Genomic DNA, 25,776 nt, shown 5'->3' with positions numbered 1-25,776 from the left:
AGCAATACAATTACTCAGGGCCGCCCAGAGGATTTGAGGGGCCTAGGGTCTTCGGTGGCAGGGGTCCTTCCGCTCTGGGTCTTTGGGGCACTTCGGCAGTGGGTCCAGGAGCAAGTGAAGGACCTGCTGCTGAGCTGCCACCGAAGACCCGGAGTGGAAGGAGCTCTGGTTCTTCGGCAGCAGGTTCTTCACTCGATCAGCGTGTGTTTGGCAGCACTGAAGGACCTATGACCGAAGACCTGTTGAAAACTCTCATGGGGGCCCCTGGGGCAAATTGCCCCACTTGCCGCCCCCCCCCGGCGGCCCTGCAATTGCCTCCCATGTCTTGCATGCTACACCCCTGAATTCTATTAGCCTATTCACAACAGCATCATATTGTTGCTATCATTCAATCTGTGATCCACTATGACCTCCAAGTCCTTTTTAGCAGTACTACTATCTAGCCAGTTATTTCCCATTTTGTAGTTGTGAGTTTGACATTTTCTTCCTACATATACTTTTTGGCACTTGTCTTTACTGAATTACATCTTGTTGATTTCAGACCAATTCTCCAATGTTCAAGGCTGATTTGAATTCTAATCCTGTTCTCCAGAATGCTTGGTGTCATCCACAAATTTTATAAGCATACTCTCCACTCTGTTATCCAAATCATTAATGAAAATATTGACTAGTACTGAATCCTATGGGACTCCACTAGCTACTCACTACAGAACTTTTAGTGCTTGGTAGCAGGTTCCACACAGCATCTTAGTGCCCTGTACATTCACACCCTGACTTGCTGTTCAATAAGTCTCTGCGGAGACAAGCCTTCAGACTACAGAATGATAGATTTCAGGGTCACATTTTTTTGTTTAAGAAAGATTCAGTTTTGCTTTTCTTCCCACTTCTCCGATACCTTAATTCTCCGAGCCCTTTCTAAAGCAATCATCAGTGGTTCAATTTTTTTCATTGTCTAATTCTTCAAAATCCCTAGAATGTCCGTCATCCAGGCCTACTGACTTTATGTAGATGTTGTTTCTATGTATTTCCTTATCTGCTTTTAACACCAGACTGAACTTAGACCAGTAGTGGCCCCAGTCCTATCAATAAGTCCTGGTAATGGTTTGCACAGTCCAGTCCCTAAATATGGAAAAAAGAGAGTGTGCATTCAGAAGTCCTGGAACTGAAACAGACCATTGTCAGAGAGTGCTGAATTTCAAACACGTCCCTGGTTCCCCAGCCAAACTTCAGCCATGAGCTTAGATGTGGAGATATCGATCTTTGGAGTTGCTGCTCCCTATCTGCGGAAGCCTGAGAAGGAGAGGATTGAGGCCCAGAATCGCCCATTTGATGCTAATGGAGCCTGCTTTGTAATCGATGATAAAGAAATGTATTTGAAAGGAATCATCCAAAGCAGGGAGAGTGACAAAGTCACAGTCAAAACATATGATGACAGAGTAAGTAGGAAATTAAACCATCTGCTTCAAGTCATTTTCATGCAGCTCAGAAAGTTTCCTTGCTTAGCTTTCTTCACCTGTTCTCTTCTGGTTTTGCCAGACTGTGACTGCCAAGGATGACCAAGTCTCCCCCATGAATCCTCCCAAATATGATAAAGTCGAGGACATGGTGATGATGACCCACCTCCATGAGCCTACTGTCTTGTATAACCTCAAAGAGCATTACGCAGCCTGGATGATATATGTAAATCGATTTTTAAAATTTCTTTTCTGCATAAAGATGTTTAATTCTCATGGGCACATGAGAACTAACTGTCCTTCCATTCTTCTTTGTACAGACCTACTCAGGCCTCTTCTGTGTCATTGTCAACCACTACAAGTGGCTGCCAGTGTACAACTGTGAGGTGGTGGCTGCTTACAGGGGCAAAAAGTGTCAAGAAGCCCCACCCCACATCTTCTCCATCTCTGACAATGCCTATCAGTTCATGTTAACTGGTGAGTCATTTACCTGGAGGGGAAAACCCTAGTATTTTGCAGCGATGTGCAGGGCTGGCTGCCCAATTAACGGAGCTCAGCATTTAAGCATAAATATTTAAATATTCATTGGACCAAAGCGAGAGACCATAGCCTGGTGATGAAGGTACTTAGCTCTAAATCAGGCAGCAAGATGATTTTACTCCTTATTTCCTACCTTCCTGGGGAGTGATTTAATCACCAGGCTACAGAACTGTTCTCTTTCTTTCTGGCCCAATAAACATTTAAGAAGGTATTCAAAGTTGAACAGCAGCAACAGGCAAGATTAAGAGGCCCCAACCCCAATGCAGCCTGCTGGTTAGGCTGCTCGCTTGAGAGGTAGAAGCTGTGCACTTAAGTCTCTGTTCCAAAATGGGGATTCAGACCTGGGTCTCCCACATCCTAGGCAACTGCACTAACCACTGGGCTAAAGGTTATAAAATGGGATAGATGTGTGGTTTGAAAACCTTTTTTCTAAGCTGAAACTATCGGGTCAAGTTTGTGACTAGTTTTGGGTCCACCAAAACTGCTTTATTTGGCAAATAATTTGTCCAATTTTTTCCCCCAGCTCTAGTTTCTAGGCCCAGATTTTCCAGTAGCTCACTGAGTCAGGTTGGACAACTTCCCTTCTCTCACCTTTGTCTCTCCATCTATAAAATGGGGAGACAAATAATGGCTTCGCTCATGAGGGGTTAGAACAGGGGTGGGCAAACTACTGCCTGGGGGCCACATCTGGCCCTTCAGACCTTTTAATCTGGCCCTTGAGCTCCTGCTGGGGAGTGGGGTCAGGGGCTTACCCCACTCTGCGCATACCATGGCTCCCGGAATCAGCAGTATGTCTCCCCTCTGGCTCCTACGCGTAGGGGCAGCCACGGGACTCCACATGCTGCCCCCAGTGCAGGTTCTGAAGCTCCTATTGGCCAGGAACCACGGCCAATGGAAACTGCAGGGGTGACGTCTGCGGACAGGGCAGTGGGCAGAGCCACCTGGTTGTGCCTCCATGTAAGAGCTGGAGAGAGGGACATGCCACTGCTTCCTCGAGCTGCTTGAGATAAGTGCTGCCTGGAGCCTGCACCCTTGCCCTCCTCCGACTCCCCATCCTCCTGCTCCAGCCCTGATCCCCCTCCTGCCCTCTGAACCCCTTGGTCCCAGCCTGGAACACCCTCCTGCACCCCAAGCTCATCATCCCCACCGCAGAGCCTGCACCACCAGCTGGATCTCTTCTGCACCCCAACCCCTAATTTTGTGCCTGCCATGCAATTTCCTTATGCAGATGTGGCCCTCAGGCCAAAAAGTTTGTCCACCCCTGGGTTAGAATCTTATCTGTGTTTGGCTGCTGCCTGGGGACTCCTAGAGGCAATGGGCTTGAGACCATGACAAGTATCATTACATTAGCCATTCCCTCTGCCAGAAAGTTTAGTTTTTCTGTGAGGGTACATCTACACTACGGGATTATTCTGATTTTACATAAACAGGTTTTGTAAAACAGATTGTATAAAGTCGAGTGCACGCGGCCACACTAAGCATATTAATTCTGCGGTGTGCATCCATGGTCCGAGGCTAGCGTTGATTTCTGGAGCGTTGCACTGTGGGTAGCTATTCCGTAGCTATCCCATAGTTCCCGCAGTCTCCTCCACCCCTTGGAATTCTGGGTTGAGATCCTAGTGCCTGATGAGGCAAAAATCATTGTCGCGGGTGGTTATGGGTAAATGTCGTCACTCATTCCTTCCTCTGGGAAAGCAACGGCAGACAATCATTTCGCACCCTTTTTCCCTGGATTGCCCTGGCAGACGCCATAGCATGGCAACCATGGAGCCTGTTTTGCCTTTTGTCACTGTCACCATATGTGTACTGGATGCCACTGACAGGTGAAACTGCAGCGCTACACAGCAGCATTCATTTGCCTTTGCATGATAGCAGAGATGGTTATCAGTTGTTCTGTACTGGCTGCTGTGCCACTGTAAATTGGCAATGAGATGATGGTTATCTGTTGTTCTGTACTGTCTGCTGCTGTCATGGCTGCCCCTGGCTGAGGTCGGCCAGGGGCGCAAAGACAAAAATGGGAATGACGCCCCAGGTCATCTTTATGTTGTATCTAAAAATAGAGTCAGTCCTGTCTAGAATATGGGGCAAGTGTACTAGAGAACCAGAGAGCACAGCTGCTCTGTGTCAGATCCCGCAGAAATGATGAACTACATGCCATTCTAGGGGGTGCCCCTGCAACAACCGCACCCATTGCTTCCCTGCTCCCCCAACCCTCCTGGGCTACCGTTGCAGTGTCCCCCCATTTGTGTGATGAAGTAATAAAGAATGCAGGAATAAGAAACACTGACTTGTTAGTGAGATAAAATGAGGGGGAGGCAGCCTCCAGCTGCTATTAGTCCAGGCAGGACATTAAGCGGTGCGGGGGAGAGAAGCCCAGCATCCCGCTGCTATGATAGTCCAGGCAGTACAGAATCTTTTCTTTACACATGAAAGAGAGGGGGCTGATGGAGCTCACCCCCCAGTTGCTATGATGAAGACAATTACCAGCCATTCTGTACCATCTACTGGGAATGACCAGGAATCATTCCTATTTTTACCCAGGTGTCCCCAGCCAGCCTCACCTGAGGCCAGCCAGGAGCACTCACGGGCTGATAATGATGACGGATAGCAGTCATATTGTATGGTCTGCCACCAGGGAGGGGGCGGGAGCGGAGCAGAGCGGATACTGCTCTTCACTGCCGCAGCATCGCATCTACCAGCAGCATTCAGTAGACATAGGGTGACATTGAAAAAAGTCAAGAAACGATTTTTTACCTTTTTCTTTCCCGGGAGGGGGTAGGGGGTAAATTGACGAGCTATACCCTGAACATCCCTGGACAATGTGTTTGACCCTACAGGCATTGGGAGCTCAGCCAAGAATGCAAATACTTTTCGGAGACTGCTGGGGACTGTGGGATAGCTGGAGTCCTTAGTACCCCCTCCCTCCCTCCATGAGCTTCCATTTCATTCTTTGACTTTCCGTTATGCTTGTCACGCAGCACTGTGCTGTAGACTCTGTATCATAGCCTGGAGATTTTTTTCAAATGCTTTTTGAATTCTGTAACGGAGCTCTGATAGAACAGATTTGTCTCCCCATACAGCGATCAGATCCAGTATCTCCCGTACAGTTCACGCTGAACCTCTTTTTGGATTTGGGACTGCATCGCCACCCGTGCTAATCAGAGCTCCATGCTGGGCAAACAGGAAATGAAATTCAAAAGTTCGCGGGGCTTTTCCTGTCTACCTGGACACTGTATCTGAGTTCGGATTGCTGTCCAGAGCGGTCACAATGGTGCACTGTGGGATACCGCCCGGAGGCCAATACCGTCGATTTGTGGCCACACTATCCCTAATCCAATATGTTAATACCAATTTTAGTGCTACTCCTGTCGTTGGGAAGGAGTACAGAAACCAATTTAAATAGCCCTTTATATCGATATAAAGGGCCTCGTGTGGATGGGTATAGCGTTAAATCGGTTTAACGCTGCTAAAATTGATTTAAACGCGTAGTGTAGACCAGGCCTGAGTTGTCAAGATCTCAGGCTAAGAAGGATATTTTCTGCCTAGAGCAAGAGAGCCTGACTTCCTAAGAAAGAACTGAAGTCTGCATCATATTCTGACCGTTCAAGCTTTGGTACTGCTCTGCATATCTACGTGAGACATAATCATGGCCTAAGGGGTTAATGTTCAGTGCAGCAGAGAAGGGGTCTGTGGAGATTATGGAAGAGGGAGACACACATCAGGGCCCTAATTATACCCTGGGTGATCACTACTTCCTACCACCCAACAAAGATGTAATGAGGTTAAGTGGTGTCCGCATAAAGAAATTAAAACTACTGATTATTCCTGAAGAAAGGTTTTTAATGACTTACAGCTATAAATGCAACACAGACAGAATAGGAAAAGAAAAGTTAAAGACCAGCATTGAATAAGGATTAATATAAATGGCAAATTATCCTGAAGACAAGCACAAGTACAAGTAATATTATGCATCAGGTACTTACTACTATTTTTAATACTGTAGCATTGATATAACCTGAGATCAAATTATTCCAACACCACCATTTTTAATGCTGTAGTGTCAGTACAGCTTGAGATCAAATCAGCTGGAGCAACCCAGATTTTTTTACTCCTTTACTCTATACTGCATGCAATCAGACTTTTTTACTTTAAAACCTTACCCTGCCGAGAATACGTTACCCTTTAGTTGTCTGCTCTTTGCACTGGCCAGGTACAGATAGTCGGTGTAGTTCAAGTTTCCTCAGTTCAGGGGGTCTATGTGAGCCTGACAAAGAGTGATCTCTTTTAGGTCAACACACACACAAAGCCACCTGAGACTTGACGCATTTTATCTCATCTGCCCGCCGTGTTTTGAAGCAGGTCAACCAATCAGGTTGGGCCAAATGTTTACTGTGGTAGTTGTAGTTATTTTGAAAGTATGATCTATGCACAGGTGCACAGCTCATATTCTCCAAATACAGCCAATTGTCCTAATTGTGGTTAATGTGTCTGACACAAAATATTTAATACAGCCTAAAGAAGTGCTTGGCTGCCTTACACCTTGAACAAAGGTCTGTATCTAATTTTGCCAAGCCTGCTTTTTGGAACTGACCACAAGTCTACAATATTTCCTAGTTTGAACTTGCTACACTTGCTCTGGGTGCTATGCTTGATCTTTGAGGCTTCTGGAAGTTTTAGGCCTAACATTGAATAAGCTTGACAATACTTTTGCTTGACAGAACTTTGTCACAGTAAACTCAGGGGCCATCAAGGAACTGGTTACAGCTCCCCAGTTCTCTGACCTGCCCTAGTTAGAACAGCTTGGATACTACTCTAACGGCACGAGTTGGCAGCCATCCCAAAGGTCCTGCCCTGCAACTGAGCACAGAGACGTGCCATATTCCAGATGGGAGCTAGGGACAGAGCAGGGCAGGGAATTTGACTCTAAGTCAATAAATATTTAAAATATTGATAGAAAATCTAGAATCTTGTAAACAACTAACTCCAGCCCAGTCAGCTCTGCAACTGGCCCCTTTTGCACATCCAAGCTCCAGCCAAGTATGGTGTTTCCTCTCCCTGGACCACAGCTTTGGAAATGGAACATCAAAATCACTCCCCCAGGCAGAGTGTCTTGGTTTTGGTGGAGTCTCCAGAGGGTGGAGGCGGAACAGAGTTTGGCTTTAGGGTGCAATGTGCACTACGGCCCATTTGATAGCTCTTTGTACCATTTTATTTTCAGAACCTGATAACCAGTCAATCCTGATCACATGAGTATATTCCAGTACCTGTGAGTGAAATGACAGAATGCGAAGAATAGATTTAATTTTTTTTACAAGTGAATGCATTCCCCCCATCCTCACCCCCCCGCCAACAGCGGAGAGTCTGGTGCTGGGAAGACTGTGAACACCAAGCGTGTCATCCAGTACTTTGCAACAATTGCAGTTGCTGGGGAGAAGAAGAAAGATCAGCAGCCTAGCAAAATGCAGGTAGATCTGTAGCATCCGCTTCCGGAGCTTTATCTCAGTATGTGCTTGTCCAGGGAAAACAGAAGAGTTGGGACTTGGGGGATCTCTAGTGGCTGCATTTAGCTCTGAATGTGCCGAGGTTATAGTCACTCTTCTTTCACCTGGCAATGAGTTCCAGCCATGGTCTGGGGCCTGTGAAGGCTCTGTCTCCCAAGGGCATCAGGCGTCCTTTGTTGGTAGATGATATCTATAGCCCAGCAAAATGTAGCTGCTCTGGGAGCTTGTGGTTGTGAAGGTAACGTAGCTGCTCTGGGAGCCTGTGGTTGGGAAGGGAGGGTTGTAGGGTAGCTGGCAATGGTGCCAATTGATATTTTTTTTGGGGGGGAGGGAGACAAATTCCAGTCCCTGCCCCCTGCTCCTGGCAGGGACCTTGTTTCAGTCCCCACTCATCCACTTCCTTGCAGGGACCCCAAGTCTCCCTTGGCTGGGGAGTCTCCCCTCTTACCCACATAGTGCATGAGCCAGGGCTGCCAGGAGTCGAGGTCTCAGCAGACTCTCCATGCTCTGCCCTACAGGAACAGACTCCACACGTGCCAGGTCACAACACCATTTGGCTCAGTCCAGGACCGTCCTTAGGATTTATGGTGCCCTAGGCGGGATTATTAATCTGGTGCCCCTGTGCTTGTCTTGCTCTTAGAAACACAAACATAAGCTTACACTATTGGAAAACTTGCCACACGCATGTTATTAAAACCAGTTTAACGTCGTTAAGAACACTGTAATGCTGATGGACTAGCACTAAAGAAGTAGCACTATAGAAAAAATTCTGATTTGACAGAATGATGCAAATAATATAATTTTTTCAATTTGTAAACATTTTATTGGAAATTTATATGAAGAGGTATTGAAACAAGGATTTGTGTTTAATTAAAAGCAATATTTCTGGCTTTTTTGGCTGCAAAATCAGAAATAATGTCATCATATGAAAAAGACAAAGTAATGTCTTGTTCGATTGCAAGAATAGCAAGACCAGTCAAGTGTTCCTGACTCCCTGTAGAGCGGAGATAGTTTTTAATGAGTTTTAGTTTTGAGAAACTCCGTTCTCCTGATGCTACTGTTACAGGAATTGTCAGTAGCATACAAGTGGCAATGTACACATTAGGATATATGTCAACAAGTTTGGTGGTATGAGTAAACTGTACAATGTCCATCATCGATTTTGCATGTGGCAACACGGATGACAGTATATTCAGTTCTTCATACAGTTCAAGTCCATTTAAATCAAAATGTTAGCTGTGCTTCAGGAGGCTTTCTAGGTCAGGGGTCCCCAACGTGGTGCCCGTGGGAGCCATGGCGCCCGCAGGGTCCTCTCAGTGCACCTGCGTACTGGCCGGCGGACAAGCATCTGCTGAAATGCCAGCGAAATTCGGCGGCATTTCGATGGTGATGCCTCTGGATGATGCCGCTTGCTGCCGAGAAGCAGCGTAATCCAGAGGTGTCGCTGCTGAAATGCCGCCGAATATCAGCGGCATTTTGGTGGATGCTCGTCCACTGCCATGGTCCTTTGTCTGGCGGGCACCAGACGAAAAAGGTTGGGGACCACTGCTCTAGGTTCTTGCACTTAGTCATTAGTTGCTCTTGTTTTCCTATTTTGTTGAATTTAGTACTGCTCAGCCTGTTACCAGCTGAGTGAATGGAACCCCAGGCCGACAGCGGGTTGAGTGGCTCGGCCAGGGTCTCAGCCACCGGCCTTCTCGGCCCACTGCCAGCCTGGGGTTCCTTGGGGGTCCCCAGGCCAGCGGTGGGTGCTGAGTGGGGCCAGCAACCAGGACCCCGGGTGGCAATGGGGCAGCCGCCGGAACCCCAGAGCAGTGGTGGGCTCAGCTGCTCAGCCTGCCGCTGCGTACCATCAAAAATCAGTTTGTGTGCCACCTTTGGCACATGTGCCATAGGTTGCTGACCCCTTCTCTATACATTAGTAAGGAGATGAGCATATTTACAGTTGTTGGAGGGCTCTATTTAGCAGTAACAGGGCTACAGGAAAGTCAGTCAACATTTTTTGTTTCTCTGATGAAAACTGGCCCACTCCCTTCTCCATACCAAACTTGTCACAAATAACTGTCAACTTAATTTTCTGTTTTTGGCTAAGACATTGATTTAAAAAAATATTGAAATTGAATTCAGGATTGTTAGCAAGCATTTTTGGGGACCAAATTTGTTAAATGACAATCTAAATGGAAACACAGTACTGCTTTCATGCTTGGCTCACCCCCCCAGCCTGCTGGTCCAACAGCTGCAGTAGAGGAGGAGATAAGTGGAAAACTGCAGGACCCCAACATCCACCTCTTGGGGTGCAGAGAGGCAACAGCAGCAGCAAACCCTCAGGCACCACCGCCAGCCCAACTGACCATGGTGAAATTAGCACAGCATCTGAGATGGATCAGTGCCAGCCTGGGGGAGAGACATGCTTTCCAGCTAGGATGTCCAGATCCAGATGTCCTGATTTTATAGGGCCAGTCCCGATATTTGGGGCTTTATCTTATATAGGTACCAATTACCACCACTTAGGGTGACCAAACAGCAAGTGTGAAAAACCGGGATGGGGGTGGGAGGGAATAGGTGCCTATATAAGAAAAAGACCCCAAAATCGGGACTGTCCCTATAAAATCGGGACATCTGGTCACCCTACAGGTGAGTTCCTTCCCTCACCCCTTCCCAGAGACCCCAGCAGCCAATCCCCTCCCTCAGACTGTGCTGCATTCATCTCTCTTGGACCCAGCAGCCCTGCTCTTACATGCTCCACTGCTTCCTGTCTGTCCAGGCTCCCAGCAGAGCGGTGCCCCCAGACCTAGTGGTGCCCTAGGCGGCTGCCTGTTCTGCCTATGGCTAAGGACGGCCCTGGCTCAGTCCCACTCTGCTGCGATGCAGGGGTGGCTGGGTCAAATTTCCACACAGGGATGCTCTGGACTGTACCAACAGCAGCTGTACTGCTTTAGTACGGGATCCTTGTGTAAAAGTGGTCGGGCCATGGCCCCCCAGCTCTGCAGCCTACAGAACTCTGAGCAGGGTGAGGGCATTTACCCCCCAACTGCCCCCGATTGGCACCACTGCTAGCTGGGACCATTCCATGCAGGGTTTCAGAGTCAGGACAGAGACCACAACTGGATTCTGTTCAGTGAGGAGCCAGTGAGAGAGCAGAGTATCAGGCTGGCATGTTCCCAGTGACTTTTGCTGCTCTTTCCAAACCAACTGGAGCTTTCTCGTGGGCACAAAACTTCATTGGGAACTACAGAGAACAGCATTAACCAGGCACAGATGGCACCAGGGAGTGGATTGCCATGGTCAGAGAGAAAGGGGCATAGACCAAAGTGGTTTTGGCTCCAGGAGTATTTGAGTGTCAGGCAGGGCAGAGTCCAAGCAGACTCTTAGAAATCTGAGGCTGATGCCTCGGGTTGTCAGGCTGTTATTGGGGTAGCGAGTTCTTCATAAGCACTTGCCACTAGCATCATTGCAGGCCTCCCTGAGCTCAGCTTTCACCAGGTGCTCTCCAGGTAGGTGCTGATCTAAACTCTCCAAGTCAAAGCCCCCTTTCAACCTTGCCCTTTAGCCACAGCTGGGTCAAAACTTGCCTTCCTAGTCCCTTTTCAACTTGGGGCGTGGAGGTACATGCCTGCTGGGACTCTCTTGAATAACCTCTGGCCACATGGATTTTCATATATATTCCTTTGATGTGAAGGCCTCAGTGACCAGCATCTCCACTGGTTAAACAACTCTGCCTCCTCTCCACTTTAGGCTCACTACATTAGTGCTTTATTCCTATGCCGTCCCAAAGGTTTTGAAATTTCTTCCACTTCTAATATTTAAATTCACTGTTTAGTTTCTGAGAGTGTTTTAGCTGAAAGTCCCTGTGGGGTACAGCACGCCTATGGGACTGCTGTGGGCAGTGGCACCTGGGAACGTGAAAGAGAGTCAGATGCTTACCTTCCACTGGACATCAACGAGTGGGAGTGGGTAGCTTGATTCCCTGAGGCAGATTTGAAAATCGCAGCATAACCTTGAACTTCCCATTCATTAATGGTGGTGGGCATGTGATGGCCAATGTCCATAGTGGGTCCTGGTTCGGCTAAGACGCCTAAGGAAGTGGCTGGTTCTCAGCAGGTCTCCACTGAGGTCGGTGGGACTACTTGCAGGCTTACTGGTAGGCATGTACTTAAAGGCCTCACTGAGCCAGAGCCAAGAGGGATGTCATGGAATCTGCAGGTGCTTGATTTGTAATGTTTCCTTTCCAAAGTTCCACCTGAAGCGACTGCACTGGAAATCTTTGTACTGCACCTAGGGAACCCTGGAGGATCAAATCATCCAGGCCAACCCACTCCTGGAGGCCTTTGGCAATGCCAAGACAGTGAGGAACGACAACTCTTCACGTTTTGTGAGTTCATTTCGATTGTCGGAGTGTAGGCAAAGAACATATCCCACATGAAATACACTGACCGCTGTAGCTGCTCAGTGCACAGCATGAATGTTGATTTAGGTTTGTATAATTCAATAGGGCAAATTCATCCGGATCCACTTTGGGACCACAGGGAAGCTGGCTTCAGCAGATATTGAAACTTGTGAGTGGCAGCAAGCTCTTATGGGCAGTATTTGAACAGTGTTTGAACAGCATTGGTCATGAATTCGCCTGGGACAATAAGTGTCTGACTCTTTGCCCCATTAGGTCTCCTGGAGAAATCCCAGGTAACATTTCAGTTGGCTAGTGAAAGGAGCTATCATATTTTTTACCAGATAATGTCCAATAAGAAGCCCCAGCTCATTGGTAAGTCCTGGCCATGCTGTGTTTAGTTTGATGGCATTCAAATCATAAAGCCATTCTCATAGACTTTAAGATCAGAAGGGACCATTATGATCATCTAGTCGGACCTCCTACACAATTCTCCTGGGCCTGTGACTCTGAAGCTAATGACATGTTGTTTCTTTGCAGATCTGCTTCTCATTTCCACCAACCGCTACGACTTCCCCTTTGTGAGTCAAGGCGAACTTACTGTCGCCAGCATAGATGACAGTGAGGAGCTGATGGCTACAGATGTGAGTATCATAGTGGAGCAGGGAGCATCTCTTCTCTCTGTGGTTGTGCAGCACCTGGCACATTGGTGTCCTGTCCATGGCAGAGGCTCCTAGGTGCATGGTAATACAAATCATTAATAATATGTATAGCAGGGGAATTAGGCATATTTGTACTGTCTGGCTGAAATGCTGGCCATTGACCCCATCTTTCTGCCCCCATCAATCCTGCTCCTTGTACTACAAACTACTCATGCTCTTCACAGGTGCTGAGCACACCTGCCTCCCCTGCCATATAACTGGGGTGGAAGGCACTCAGCACCTCCCAGACCTAGGCCCTTTGGGGCATGATCCTATATACGCTTACACTCAAGAAGAGTTCCACTGACAACTTCATAGACATTAAGGCCAGAAGGCCCCTTTGTTCTCACTAGTCTGCCCTCTCCAGACATAACCATGGTGCCTGCCTTCAGCCCAATAACAGGGGAGGGCACTAACACAAATACAGCCCCTCTCTCCTCCTGGTGCCCCATATGGATACTCTGTCCCTGGGTCTGAGCATCTCTTTGGTAGTGTGTGGAGTAGGGTGGGGAGGGGGGAAGATGGCCCTTGCCCCTCTCAACATTATCAGACCTTTTCATAATATTGAAAAGGTCACCCCAGAACTCCCCCTTTGCTACTGAGGTGAAAATCAGCTCATGCACAAACAGGAAGCAACACGGTCTAGCAAACCCTTTGGTAATGTGAGGGAGTCAGTGCTATCCCTCGCAGAAATCCGATCAGCACCACAAAGTCACACAAGGGATGGATTTGTCCCAATAGCACTGTAATCTTTGGCTCTACCCCTTTGCAATCCAATCTCGTACTGTGTGTGGCTTCGTAACTGCATTTGTGCTGTGGGAAGATGATTTCAAAGGGATTTTTCCTAACAACTCCTAAAACCTTCTCCTGATTCATGTGCTGGACTACCAGAGTTTTGTCCCCTTTACACTGCACTGATGTGCCATAGATCTGCTGCCCAACCAGCTCAGATGACAAAATCCTTCTCAGAGTGGACACATTGTTACTCATTAGTTGTTTCGCCTCCTGTTTTAACCAAAAGCTTATCTTGCTCACCAAACTTTTGTCCAAGGCCCAGCACCTGTAAATACGACACATGGGCCCAAGCTGCAAAGCTCAGGTCAGGATCCACATGTCTCCTAACTTCCAGGCAGATCTGATCTGGGCTTGAAGCCACATCTCCTATCAGAGTGCCTCAGTCACCAGGCTAGAGAATCATGCTCACTCACGTGTAGAGCAAGGAAAAGGACCTAGGGGTTACTGCGGACAAGAAGCTGGATATGATTCAACAGTGTGCCCTTGTTGCCAAGAAGGCTAATGGCATTTTGGGCTGTATAAGTAGGGGCATTGCCAGCAGATCGAGGGACATGATCATTCCCCTCTATTCGACATTGGTGAGGCCTCATCTGGAGTACTGTGTCCACACTACTTTTGGGCCCCACACTACAAGAAGGATGTGGAAAAATTGGAAAGAGTCCAGCGGAGGGCAACAAAAATGATTAGGGGCCTGGAGCACATGACTTATGAGGAGAGGCTGAGGAAACTGGAATGGTTTAGTCTGCAGAAGAGAAGAATGAGGGGGGATTTGATAGCTGCTTTCAACCACCAAAGAGGATAGATCTAGACTGTTCTCAGTGGTACCTGATGACGGAACAAGGAGTAATGGTCTCAAGTTGCAGTGGGGGAGGTTTAGGTTGGATATTAGGAAAAACTTTTTCACTAGGAGGGTGGTGAAGCACTGGAATGGATTACATAGGGAGGTGGTGGAATCTTCTTCCTTAGAGGTTTTTAAGGTCAGGCTTGACGAAGCCCTGGCTGGGATGATTTAGTTGGGAATTGGTCCTGCGTTGAGCAGGGGGTTGGACTAGATCACCTCCTGAGGTCCCTTCCAACCCTGATATTCTATGATTCTATGACTATTTCTGTACTTATACTTGCAGAAGGTGAGACTGAGAGCAGCACAGCCTGTTAGGTAGGTGCTCCCAGTGGGGAAAGCTGAGATCAAGTTGCTGCTTTAGAGAGAGGATTTGAACACTAGTAATCCACATCCTAAGCAAGTGCCTTAGCCACAGGACCAAAAACACCCCTGAAATAGCATGTGTACAAGCCCTTGGTTTGCATCACAGCTCAGCATGGCCCCTGAGTCAAGGGAAGAGTTTGACTAACATTCATTTTACTCGGTGCATGAGAATGATGGATTGGAGAAGTGAGAGCTGGCCCAAAGCTGCAGAGGCTGCTAGGTCCTGGGAAATGGTGCCACCTAGCCCTCCCATTTCCTGCCTCCCACATACCCACTTTTCAGTCACACACAAGGACCTCATCAACACTTGGAAGAGAGGCTTTTTGTAACCTGAAGGGGATGGAGCTGCATGGTCTGAAAGGCAGTAACAGCACCAGCAGAATGCAGGTGCAGATCCATCCCTGTCCTGCTCTGCCAGTCACTGTGATTTGTATTACCAAAGCACCTCAGAGCACTGGCCCGGCCAGGCCCTCACTGGGCTAGGTGCTGTCCAAACACAGGACAATCCCTGCCCCAATGTGCAGTTCGCATCTGCTCCATCCACAGTGCAGCCTGCAGTACTGCTGCACCTGACAGGGACACAGGAAGGGGAGGGGTGTGATGCTGGGGCTCTGATTCATGAGATGATCTGGAGGGGAAGTGATGCCAGTGTCCCATACATTGCTGCCTTACTGCTTAAGAGGCTATTTCAGCTGCAGTAGAAGCTCAGAGTTACGAACACCTCCAGAACTCTGAAATGTTCGTAACTCTGAACAAAACATTATGGTGGCTCTTTCAAAAGTTTACAACTGAGCATTGACTTAATACAGCTTTGAAACTTTACAATGCAGAAGAAAAATGCTTCTCCCCCCCCGCCCTTTTTAGTAGTTTACGTTTTAAAAAGTGTTGTTCTGTATTTGCTTTTTGTGTGTGTCTCTGCTGCTGGCTGATTGTGTACTTCCCATTCCAAATGAGGTGTGCGGTTGGATGGTCACTTGTAACTGTGGTGTTCCTAACTCTGAAGTTCTGCTGCATTACCCAGGAAAAACTGGCTGTGAAGAACCACAGACATGGTCTTTTTCGCCCTCCAGTGGCTCCTAATGATCATTGCAGTCAGAAAATTATATCAAAGCAAATCTCACCCAGTTACTGCTGACTGACAGTAGTCCCTGCTGTTTCCTGCCAGGGCAGAAATGTAAGGAGCTTAGGCTGCTTTCACCTGACTACAAGGAGAATTGAAATTAAAAAAAAAGATATTGTTAGAATTGCCACACTCCCTCCCTCACAGTGCCTGAACACCAGGACAGGCATCGGCCAAGCAAGATGTAGAGGGTAGTTGTGTGCAGGGAACCCAACCTAGGGCAAGGCCCATTTTCCTGTCAAAGCCCTGCCCCAAGGGGTTTACAGTTCAACTGTCTATTTGAACCCTTGTGCTGTTTGACTGCCCTGGTTCCTCTACACAGAGTGCCATTGAAATCCTGAGTTTCAACCCTGAGGAGAAGGTGGGAATCTACAACCTGACAGGGGCAGTCATGCAGAAGGTCAGGCAGAAGCAACAAGAGGAGCGGGATGGCACAGAAGCTAAAGCTGTCAGACAGTGCAGCACCTGGGTTGACATGCTCTGGGGGAATGTTCACAGCAATATTACTCACCTGGTACAGCTATCAGCAAGGGCCATGGGGAATGCCTTTCCTCTCAGGATGTGGCTGATGCATGGGAGAAAAGCATATTGCTGCTGTCCCTGCTGTCCCTTCTTCCTGTTCTATGGACAGACGGTGAAAGTCAGGTCCCAGGACTGTCAATGGGGTCAGGACGTGTTATGGACACCTTGTACATGGTAGATTGCAGGCCTGGTACTAGCAGGTTAGGCTCTTGCCCAAGATATGGATTGGCTACATGGATTCCTTCCCAGATAGATATACCAGAGATATGGTCACTATAAGACATTTTAATGCACTGCCTTGAATGGCTGTTGTGAGATATTAGAATGACAAGGTGGGTGAGGTAATATCATTTTAATGGACCAACTTCTGTTGGTGAAAGAAACAAGCTTTCGAGCTTATGCGATCCTGAAGCAGAGCTCTGTGGTAGCTTGAAAGCTTGTCTCTTTCACCAACAGAAGTTGATCCAATAAAAGAGAGAGCCTCACGCACTGTTTCTCGAATGTCCTGGGCCAAACATGGCTACAACAACACAGCAAACAAAGAAATTAAGTATGTTATACAGGCGCCACCCAGTGGCTGAACATTATAATACCGCTTAACATTCTGTTACAGCTCCCTCTAAATTTTTACCATTTCTGCCATTTACAAAATGTACACTGTCACACTGTTTTTAAAGTTCAGCATGGATCAGTCTGTTAAGGGTCTCTGAATTGTGCTTGTTTTCCCAACACATAACAACTTGGGCATCTGGCTGTCCACTAGCTGCAACAACTGTCTCTGGTTGATTTGGAATCTGTCTTCTTCTTCTGCATGTGCCACCTATAGAGTTTGCTTTGATTGTTCTTTCTGAGAAACAAACTGTAGATGTAGATGGTTTCTGTCAAACTCTCCACAGTTGATCTCAATCACATATGGTCTGGGCACTTCAATTCTTTTCCTTTACAAAAGCTGAAGTTATTCGTCCCCTTTCTCCATCCAGGGTATCTACCTCTCCCCCCAGGTTAGTGTCATCCACGAACTTGCTGAGGGTGCAGACCCATTCCATCATCCAGATCATTAATAAAGATGTTGAACAAAACCGACCCCAGTACCAACCCCTGGGGCACTCTGTTTGATACTCGTTGCCAACTAGACATCAAGCCATTGATGACTATCCATTGAGCCTGACGATCTAGCCAGTGTTCTATCCACCTTATAGTCCATTCATCCAGCCCATACTTCTTTAACTTGCTGGCAAGAATATTGTGGGAGACTGTCTCAAAAGCTTTGCTAAAGTCAAGGTATATCAAGTCCACCACTCTCCCCATATCCACAGAGCCAGTTATCTCCTCATAGAAGGCAATCAGGTTGGTCAGGCATGACTTGCCTTTGGTGAATCCATGCTGACTGTTCCTGATCACCTTCCTCTCCTCCAAGTGCTTCAAAATGGATTCCTTGAAGACCTGCTCTATGATTTTTCCATGGATTGAGGTGAGGTTGTATGTTTGTAGTTCCCTGGATTCTCCTTCGTCCCTTTTTTAAAGATGGGCACTATATTTGCCTTTTTCCAGTCATCCAGGACCTCTCCCAATATGCCATTATATCAGCCAACTCCCTCAGCACCCTTGGTGCATGTCCAGCTTTTATAAACAGTCTTTAACCTGTTCTTTCACCACTGAGGGCTGCTCACCTCTTCCCCATACTGTGCTGCAGTCTGGGAGCTGACCTTGTCTGTGAAGACCGAGGCCAAAAGAGCATTGAGTCCTTCAGCTTTTTCCACATCATCTGTCACTATGTTGCCTCCCCCAGTCAGTAAGGGTCCTACACTTTCCCTAACCTTCTTCTTTTTGCTAAAATACCTGTAGAAATCCTTCTTGTTACCCTCCATATCCCTTGCTAGCTGCAACTCCAATTGTGCTTTGGCCTTCCTGATTACACCCCTGCATGCTCGAGCAATATTTTTATTCTCCTCCCTAATCATCTGTCCAAGTTTCCACTTCTTGTAAGATTCCTTTTTGTGTTTAAGCTCACCGAAGATTTCGCTGTTAAGCCAAGCTGGTCGCTTACCAATTTGCTATTCTTTCTGCGCATCAGGATGGCTTGTTTCTGTGCCCTCAATAAGGCTTCTTAAAATACCATCCTTCTTGAAATGGACAGCTCTCCTGGACTCCTTTCCTCCTCATATTAGCCTCCCAATGGATCCTGCCCATCAGGTCCCTGAGGGAGTCAAAGTCTGCTTTTCTGAAGTCCAGGGTCCATATTCTGCTGTTCTCCTTTCTTCCTTTCATCAGGATCCTGAACTCGACCATATCATGGTCACTGATACCCCGGTTGCCACCAACTTCTACTTTCCCTACCAATTCTTCCCTGTTTGTGAGCAGCAGGTCAAGAGGAGCACAGCCTCTAGTTGGTTCCTCCAGTACTTGCACCAGGAAGTTGTCCCCAACATTCTCCAAAAACTTCATGGATTGTCTGTGCGCTGCTGTATTGCTCTCCCAGCAGATGTCAGGGTGGTTGAGAACCAGGGCCTGTGATCTGGAAACTTCTGTTAGTTGTCCGAAGAAAGCCTCATCTACCTCATCCTCCTGGTCTGGTGGTCTGTAGCAGATGCCCACTATGACATCACCCTTATTGCTCTTGCCTCTAAACTTAACCCAAATACACTCAACAGGCTTTTCTCCAGTTTCATACTGGAGCTCTGAGCAATCATACTGCTCTCTTACATACAGTGCAATTCCTCCACCTTTTCTCCCCCACCTGTGCTTCCTGAACAGTTTATACCCATCCATGACAGTGCTCCAGTCATGTGAGTTACCCCACCAAGTCTCTGTTATTCCAATCACATCATAGTTCTTTGACTGTGCCAAGACTTCCAATTCTTCCTGCTTGTTTCTCAGGCTTCTTGCATTCATGTACAGGCACCTAAGATAACTAGCCAACTAGTGACTTCAGCAGTGTTAAGTTGGAGGCAGACAATGTGACAGTCAGATGTGCCTGATTCTCGATACACAAGAGTATGAGTCAAGGTAAAGTTTTGCAGTAAAGTGAGTTGGGGTGTGTACTGCTGGTGATGGAAGTGAAGGCCATATGGAGCACTGGAGAGTATGTTATCACTAGGGTTATAGGCACTGTGAAGGTGGCAATGAATGCTGGAGATTTTTTATTTCATTTCTGATCTGCATGCATTAAGGCTCTGGGTGCCTTCAAGCAACCTGAATAGTCATTCAGTGTAGTTTATGCTTGTGTTAATAATAATAATAATAATTGATAATAAATATTGGCATGAACGGCTTTCCACTGAAGTCAGTGACAAAACTCCTATTGAAATGTGCAGGAGTTGAGTTGGGCCCAAAGTCGGGAGTTGCTAACCGACTAGAGGACCTGAGAAATATTTTCTAGACTTTGTCTAAGGCCAAGTTCCTTCCTTTTTGCTAGTGGCTGACAAAGTTGGTTACCTGATTGGTCTGAATTCTGATGACTTACTGAAGGCTTTGCGCTATCCAAGGGTGAAAGTTGGGAATGAATATGTGGCCAAGGGACAAAATGTCCAGCAGGTACTGCGCCACTAGCTTTTGCTTTCCATTTTCTTCAGACAGTTATTTCAACTTTAGAGGCTAACTGAGCTCTAATTCTTGCTATGGCGGTGTCTCTGGCAGGTGCACAATTCGGTGGGGGCTCTAGCTAAGTTGGTCTATGAGAAGATGTTCCTATGGATGGTCACACGCATCAACCAGCAGCTGGATACTAAGCAGCCCAGGCAGCATTTTATTGGTGTCCTGGACATTGCTGGCTTTGAGATATTTGATGTGAGTTATACCAATTGCCTATTAATGAAATGTCCTACTTTTCCAAATTAACCAGCACTGCTTTGTGTTTTGAATGTTCAGTTTAATAGCCTGGAGCAGCTATGCATCAGCTTCACCAATGAGAAACTGCAACAGTTTTTCAACCATCACATGTTTGTGCTGGAGCAGGAGGAGTACAAGAAGGAAGGAATCAAAAGGAAGTTCATTGACTTTGGGATGGACCTGGCTGCCTGTATTGAGCTCACTGAGAAGGTAAAGTGAAGTGTCTCTGGATAAAAGAGAGACAAATTTTCTTCTCGTCATTTTGGGTCAGGCTGGACAAAGTGTAGAGGGAGACTGGTTTAAAATCAAAGCTTTTTGATATCTCCCCATTCCTAAACAAAGGGGTGATTTCAGGAGAAGTTGGATTTGAGAATCCCACTAGGTATCTCTCTGCACCTTTAGGTGCCTACATTCAGTTGAAAAATTGTCCCTTCAGAGACTGCAGTGCATTGACTTTCAGTAAGACTGAAACTTATATGCATCTAATAGGTCACTTTTGAGAATGGTGCTCTGGAAAATTTACCTGCACTCTGAATTTGCCTTGTTTTGTTTTGTTTCTGTTTCTGTTTCTACTTGTTTTTTTACTCCATGCATTTTAAAGTTTAGAAATAAAACTTCGGGGAGAAAATAAGAGAATGACCAGGACTTATTTTCCTTTTAAAAAGGGGCTGTGAAGGAAAGGGGGAAAAATTGGTTCATTAGATTCCAAGGTCAGAAGGGACCATTATGATCATCTAATCTGAACACCTCTTCTCTGAGAACTTCCTGAAAATAATTCCTAGAGTAGATCTTTCAGGAAAATGTCAAATCTTGACTTTAAAATTGTCAGTGATGAGGAATCCACTACAATCCTTGGTAAATTGTTCCAATGATTGATTACTCTAACCATTAAAAATTTGCACCTAATTCCCAGTCTGAATTTGTTTAGCTTCAGCTTCCAGTCATTGGATCGTGTTAGACCTTTCTTTGATTCTCTGCTAGACTGAAGAGCCGATTATTAAATATTTGTTCCCCATGTAGATATTTATAGACTGTAATCAAGTCACCTCTTCATCTTCTCTTCATTAAGCTGGTGTATCTCTTACCTATATGTCTGATGCTCAGGAAGGGCCACCCAGAGGTTTTTAAGGGCCCAGAGCAAAATCTTAATCTTAAAGGGCCCTGCATTCTTCAAAGAAATTACCACTAAGACCAGGCCCTGGGAGGGGAAGGATCTTGCACTACACTACCCCAGCGGCAGCGGCTCAGCTCCTGTCCTGCGGGACTGGGCCCAGCTCCCCACTTCAAGCATTGCAACCTGGCATGCAGGGTCACAGCGCCACTTGGGTTTGGCCTGGCAGCCCTTTCATTGTGACAGAGGGTGCCGGGTCAAATGTCAGTATGTGATGTTGTGTCCTGGCATGTGATGTCACACCATGACTCTGTTTGGGGGTTCTCTCAAACAGATGGTCCTGGGCAAACTGCCACTCCCTTTGGGCAACTCTGTGCTTGGGTACTATTGTTATGGGCCTATTTGAAACATAGATGTTTCCCATACACTTAAATGTCATTAACTTATAGTTAAGGTTGATCCAGTCTATTTCTTACAACAACAAAGAATTCATAAGCGACGGCAACATTCATCCCAATGTCCCACATTCACCTCGACTATCTGAGTTTCGTACCCAGAAACAGACATGTGCCAGAGTTATTCACACTCACTGTCCAGCTGCACACCAAGCCCCTAAAATGTACATTTACACGGCCACCCAGCATTCATACTCAACATCCAACACTAACAGTTAACCATACTGCCCAATGTCCAACAGTCACAGAATGACGGTTTAAGCTAGAAGGGACCACCAGATCATCTCGTCTGTGATATGCAGGAGGTCAGGCCATCAGAGCCACCCTCACACTAAACCCAATAACCAAAATTAGACCGGTTGTGTAGGGTGTATGTGTAGTTACACATCATAGTGAAAAGCAGTCTGAACGTGTAGCTACATGCAGCAGGGAAAGGCTCTGACAGGGAGAAGGGAGCAAGACACTACACTACTAAAAAGTAGATGGGGGGGTGAGGGACGGCGAGGAGTTTGGGGTGTGCAGGGCTGCCAAGGTGAGGGAGCAATGCCTCTCCCCTAACCCCTGCTGAGCTACCGTGGCCGTCCTGGGGTTCGCAATCAGGAGTGGCAACCAATCATTTTTAGAAGTGAGAGGGCTAAGCCTAAAACTGGGGAAGCAAGGGGTGGGCGGGCTAGGGAGTGGAGAGGAACTAGTGGGCAGGGCCATGTCTGTTGTACTGCCCGGGTAGGTTGGAGACTGTGTGGATCAGTCGACATAGTATCCCCAGCCCAGGTGCCATGACAGCCAGTGGTGGATTTAGAGTTAGTGGGCCCCCCCAGCCCTGTGCTCAGCTTCATTTTGGGGGCCCCTCATTGGGACCCAGCTAAGAAAAAAAACATTCTCATCTCCGCTCGCCCCTGTTTTTCATTCTTTTTCTCTTTATCTTCCTCCTGTAAGTAATAGCAAGTAAATGAAAATAAAGTGAGGTACCTTGATTGTTCTTGTAGTCTAACTTATTTTTCCACAGACCACTTGAAAATTGCAGAGGGTCTCCACAGACCACTTAGTGATCTTTCCAAATATTGTAAAAAAAACCTTGGGGTACAGGGTCTGGCCAGGAGCTAGGGTGACGGAGCGGGCTCCGGGTTGGGGCAGGAGGTTGGGGTGTGGAGTGCTTCCCTGGGGCAGCTCCTGTTTGGTGTGAGGGGTGCAGGTGAGAATGGGAGGGGGGGTGCAGGAGCTCCCATTTGGTGCTCAGGATGGGAGTGGGGATGTGCGGGGCGGGGCTCAGGAGTCAGGGCAGGGGGATGGGTGTGTGTGTGAGGAGGTGCAGGGGGCTGGGTGTGGGGGGGTGCAGGAGTCAGGGCAGGGGCCTGGGTGTATGTGAGGGGCGGCTGGGGGCATGAGGGAGGTGCAGGGGTCAGGGCTGGGGCATGTGAGGGGGTGTAAGGGTCAGAGTGGGCAGAGAGCTGGGGTCGTGGGGGTGCTCACTGGAAGGAGTATGCCCCGATTTCAGCCCCTTCTCCAAGGCCCTGCTTCTGCCTCTGCTTCTGCCTCTGCCTCTTCTCCTCCTTCTCTTTCCCGGAGTGGTGAGCGCCCTGCAGTTCCACTCTTCCCCCTCCTTCCTGCCAGCAAGCAGCTGATCGGCGACTGTGGGGGAGGTAGGGTGACCAGACAGCAAGTGTGAAAAATCGGGACAAGGGGTGGGGGGGGGGTAATAGAATCCTATATAAGAAAAAGACCCAAAAATCGGGACTGTCCCTATAAAATTGGGACATCTGGTCACCCTAGGGGGAGGGAACGTAACATGCTGCAGGAAGAGGCCGGGGAGGAGCTTGACTGCTGGCAGAGTCTGCCTGCTGCAGCAGGAGCCCCAGGAGCCGGAGCGCTAAGCTTCTGCTCCTGCGGGGTTGGGGGGCAGAGAGAAGCAGGCCTGCGCGGGGTCCCTTTGGACCGTGGGCCCGGCACCACGGTAAATCTAGTACTGCAGGTGTGGGGTTCTGTCCGCTGGCTCCTGCCAGCCGGCAGTGGGCTGAGCGGGGCCAGGACCCAGGATGCCAGTAAAAATTGGCTTGGCATGCTTGCCGCAGGTTGCCAACCCCTGGCCTAGGGGCACCAGCATTGTAGGTGCACCTAAAACGTCAAATGTTGCTGATCCCAGGTCCTGGCAGGGGGCGGGGCCAGTTGAGTGGGAGATGGCCCCCATGCAGCCCTGCTGGAGGGCTCCTCATTCAGCCCAGCAGACACAGTCACCTCCCAGTAGGGCTGGTGAGTGGGGGCAGGGCACAGGACAGTGAGTGTCTGGGAAAGTTTGTGGGGGGGCTCAGGGAAGTGAAGGGGTGGGCAGTGCTAGGCAGTCGGGGACATTGGGCACTGGGGGGGTCTGTGTGGGGCAATGGGAAGTTTTGGGGGGCTGTGCAAGGGGCACTGGGGTGCCTAAACATTAAAAGTGGTGGTACCCCTACTTCCTGCGAGGGTTAGGAGCTCCGAGCCACTGCGGTCAGTGGGGATACTCCACATCTCCAGGCAGCAGGGGACCTGGAGCTCTGAGTCCCTGCAGGCAGAAGGAGGGAGCTCAGAGCCGAGGACCCTTCAACTGCTCAGCCACCGGGAGCAGTATGCGGACTCCGCCAGGGGCACGTAACGTGTAAATCCAGCTCTGTTTCCTCCTCTCTCTCATTTTCACCAGACAAAGCCACGTCCAGCACTGGGTCCCTACTGGACAGGGACAGCGCTCCACAACACTAGGACTATGCAGCTTCAAGCCAGATGAATGGCCTCCCATGTCTGATGGGGTTTGCCCTGGTGCTTAGACCAGCTCTGTCCAACCAGTGCAGTCCCTGGAGCTTCAGGGCTGAAATCCCAGCCCATTTTTAAACCCTAGTGCCTTTTGGAATTTGTATCACTTTGTTCATTAAACCTTCTCAAAACCAGGTTCATTGATTCACCCCCATGTGAGTCCTGTAATGCACTACACTACTAATCAGTTCATAAATACCGATAAAGCTTGGTTACAAATGAGATCTCTCTCTAATTACAAAAACAAAAACAAAAACAAAACCCTGAACCTGAATTGCTAACAAGTCTGAATATGACACACTCCCAGTCTGCATTGATAAGGTTTCATCTCCTTGGTGGTCCTGATGTCATAAAGTGATTAGAACCAACCAGTTTGGGGGGTTGGTTGGAAAAACATTCAGCTCTAGACCCTTCTTAACCCTCCAAATAAAACCTCCCAAATCATTTCTGTTTCTTCAGCAAAAAATCCAGGCCCATTTGAAGATTCTGAGGGGAAGAGAAAGAAAAGCAGCTGGGATTTAAAGTGACTAGAGAGTCCCACCCTCCACTCCTGGCCCTTCGGACCTTTTCATTGGGCCCGTCCCGTGGACCCAACCAGCCCCCCCGCCCTTTCACCGTGAGCTGGCTCCACGATTTGCATCCCGTTCGGTTCTAGACTGTGCCAAGGAAACAACTGTACATGCTTGTGCTCCACACCCTTCACTTCCTCACCCTCGCATCCCTCCCCGACACAAAGTGACGGGATCTCCTGCCACCTCTCGGGGGTGAGGAGCCACAGTGAGCCAGCTTGTACTCCACCCTGGTTCCGAGGCCCGCTGGGGATATCAGTTGGTGGCTCCTCCACGGGGCCATGAGCATGGGCGTGTACTTTGCGCTGTTTACTCCTATCCCAGACACCTGCCCCTTCTGTGGCGCAAGGGAAACCCTGATGCACGTTTATCTAGCATGTGCCAGGTTGCAGCCCATATTCTGGCTCCTCTTTGATATATTATTACATTTTTGGTTGCACTTTCCCCCCTCACCTGTTCATCTATGCACTCCCCATCCGTGGCCCTACTAAATTGTGGGACCTCCTTGTCAACCTCAAACTGGCCATCTACAAAACCAGGGAGAGGAGGTTGGCTGACAGGATTTCCTGCGAATGTGGAGCCTATTTATACTCCTCAGTCCATTCACGCATCCGGGCAGAGTTCATAGAATCATAGAAGATTAGGGTTAGAAGGGACCTCAGAAGGTCATCTAGTCCAACCCCCTGCTCAAAGCAGAACTACTCCCCAGAGTTCCTCTGGGCAGCCTCCGCTGGCTCCCTTGTCGCCTTCGAGGAGCTGTGGGTGCTGTCTGGGGTTCTCTGCTCTGTGTCCCCATCAGGTTCCCTATGTTTAG

General features: G+C 48.2%; 1 protein-coding gene across 1 annotated transcript; it reads left to right on the top strand.

The window, feature by feature from the left end:
- Positions 1-1,232: 1,232 nt before the first annotated feature.
- Positions 1,233-25,776, top strand: LOC115635726 (myosin-13-like). The gene is made up of 14 exons (XM_030534872.1): positions 1,233-1,436; positions 1,537-1,680; positions 1,775-1,931; positions 2,813-2,900; positions 7,348-7,459; positions 11,775-11,867; positions 11,988-12,051; positions 12,156-12,254; positions 12,420-12,523; positions 16,022-16,130; positions 19,619-19,755; positions 19,858-20,007; positions 20,089-20,259; positions 25,762-25,776. The coding sequence occupies exons 1-14, from the start codon at positions 1,233-1,235 to the stop codon at positions 25,774-25,776; spliced, it is 1,647 nt and encodes a 548-aa protein (XP_030390732.1).

Source organism: Gopherus evgoodei, chromosome 15 (assembly GCF_007399415.2).
Source record: "Gopherus evgoodei ecotype Sinaloan lineage chromosome 15, rGopEvg1_v1.p, whole genome shotgun sequence".
Taxonomy (NCBI): domain Eukaryota; kingdom Metazoa; phylum Chordata; order Testudines; family Testudinidae; genus Gopherus; species Gopherus evgoodei.
Note: the sequence above shows the minus strand (reverse complement) of the source record. Positions and strands in the feature narration are given on the sequence as shown.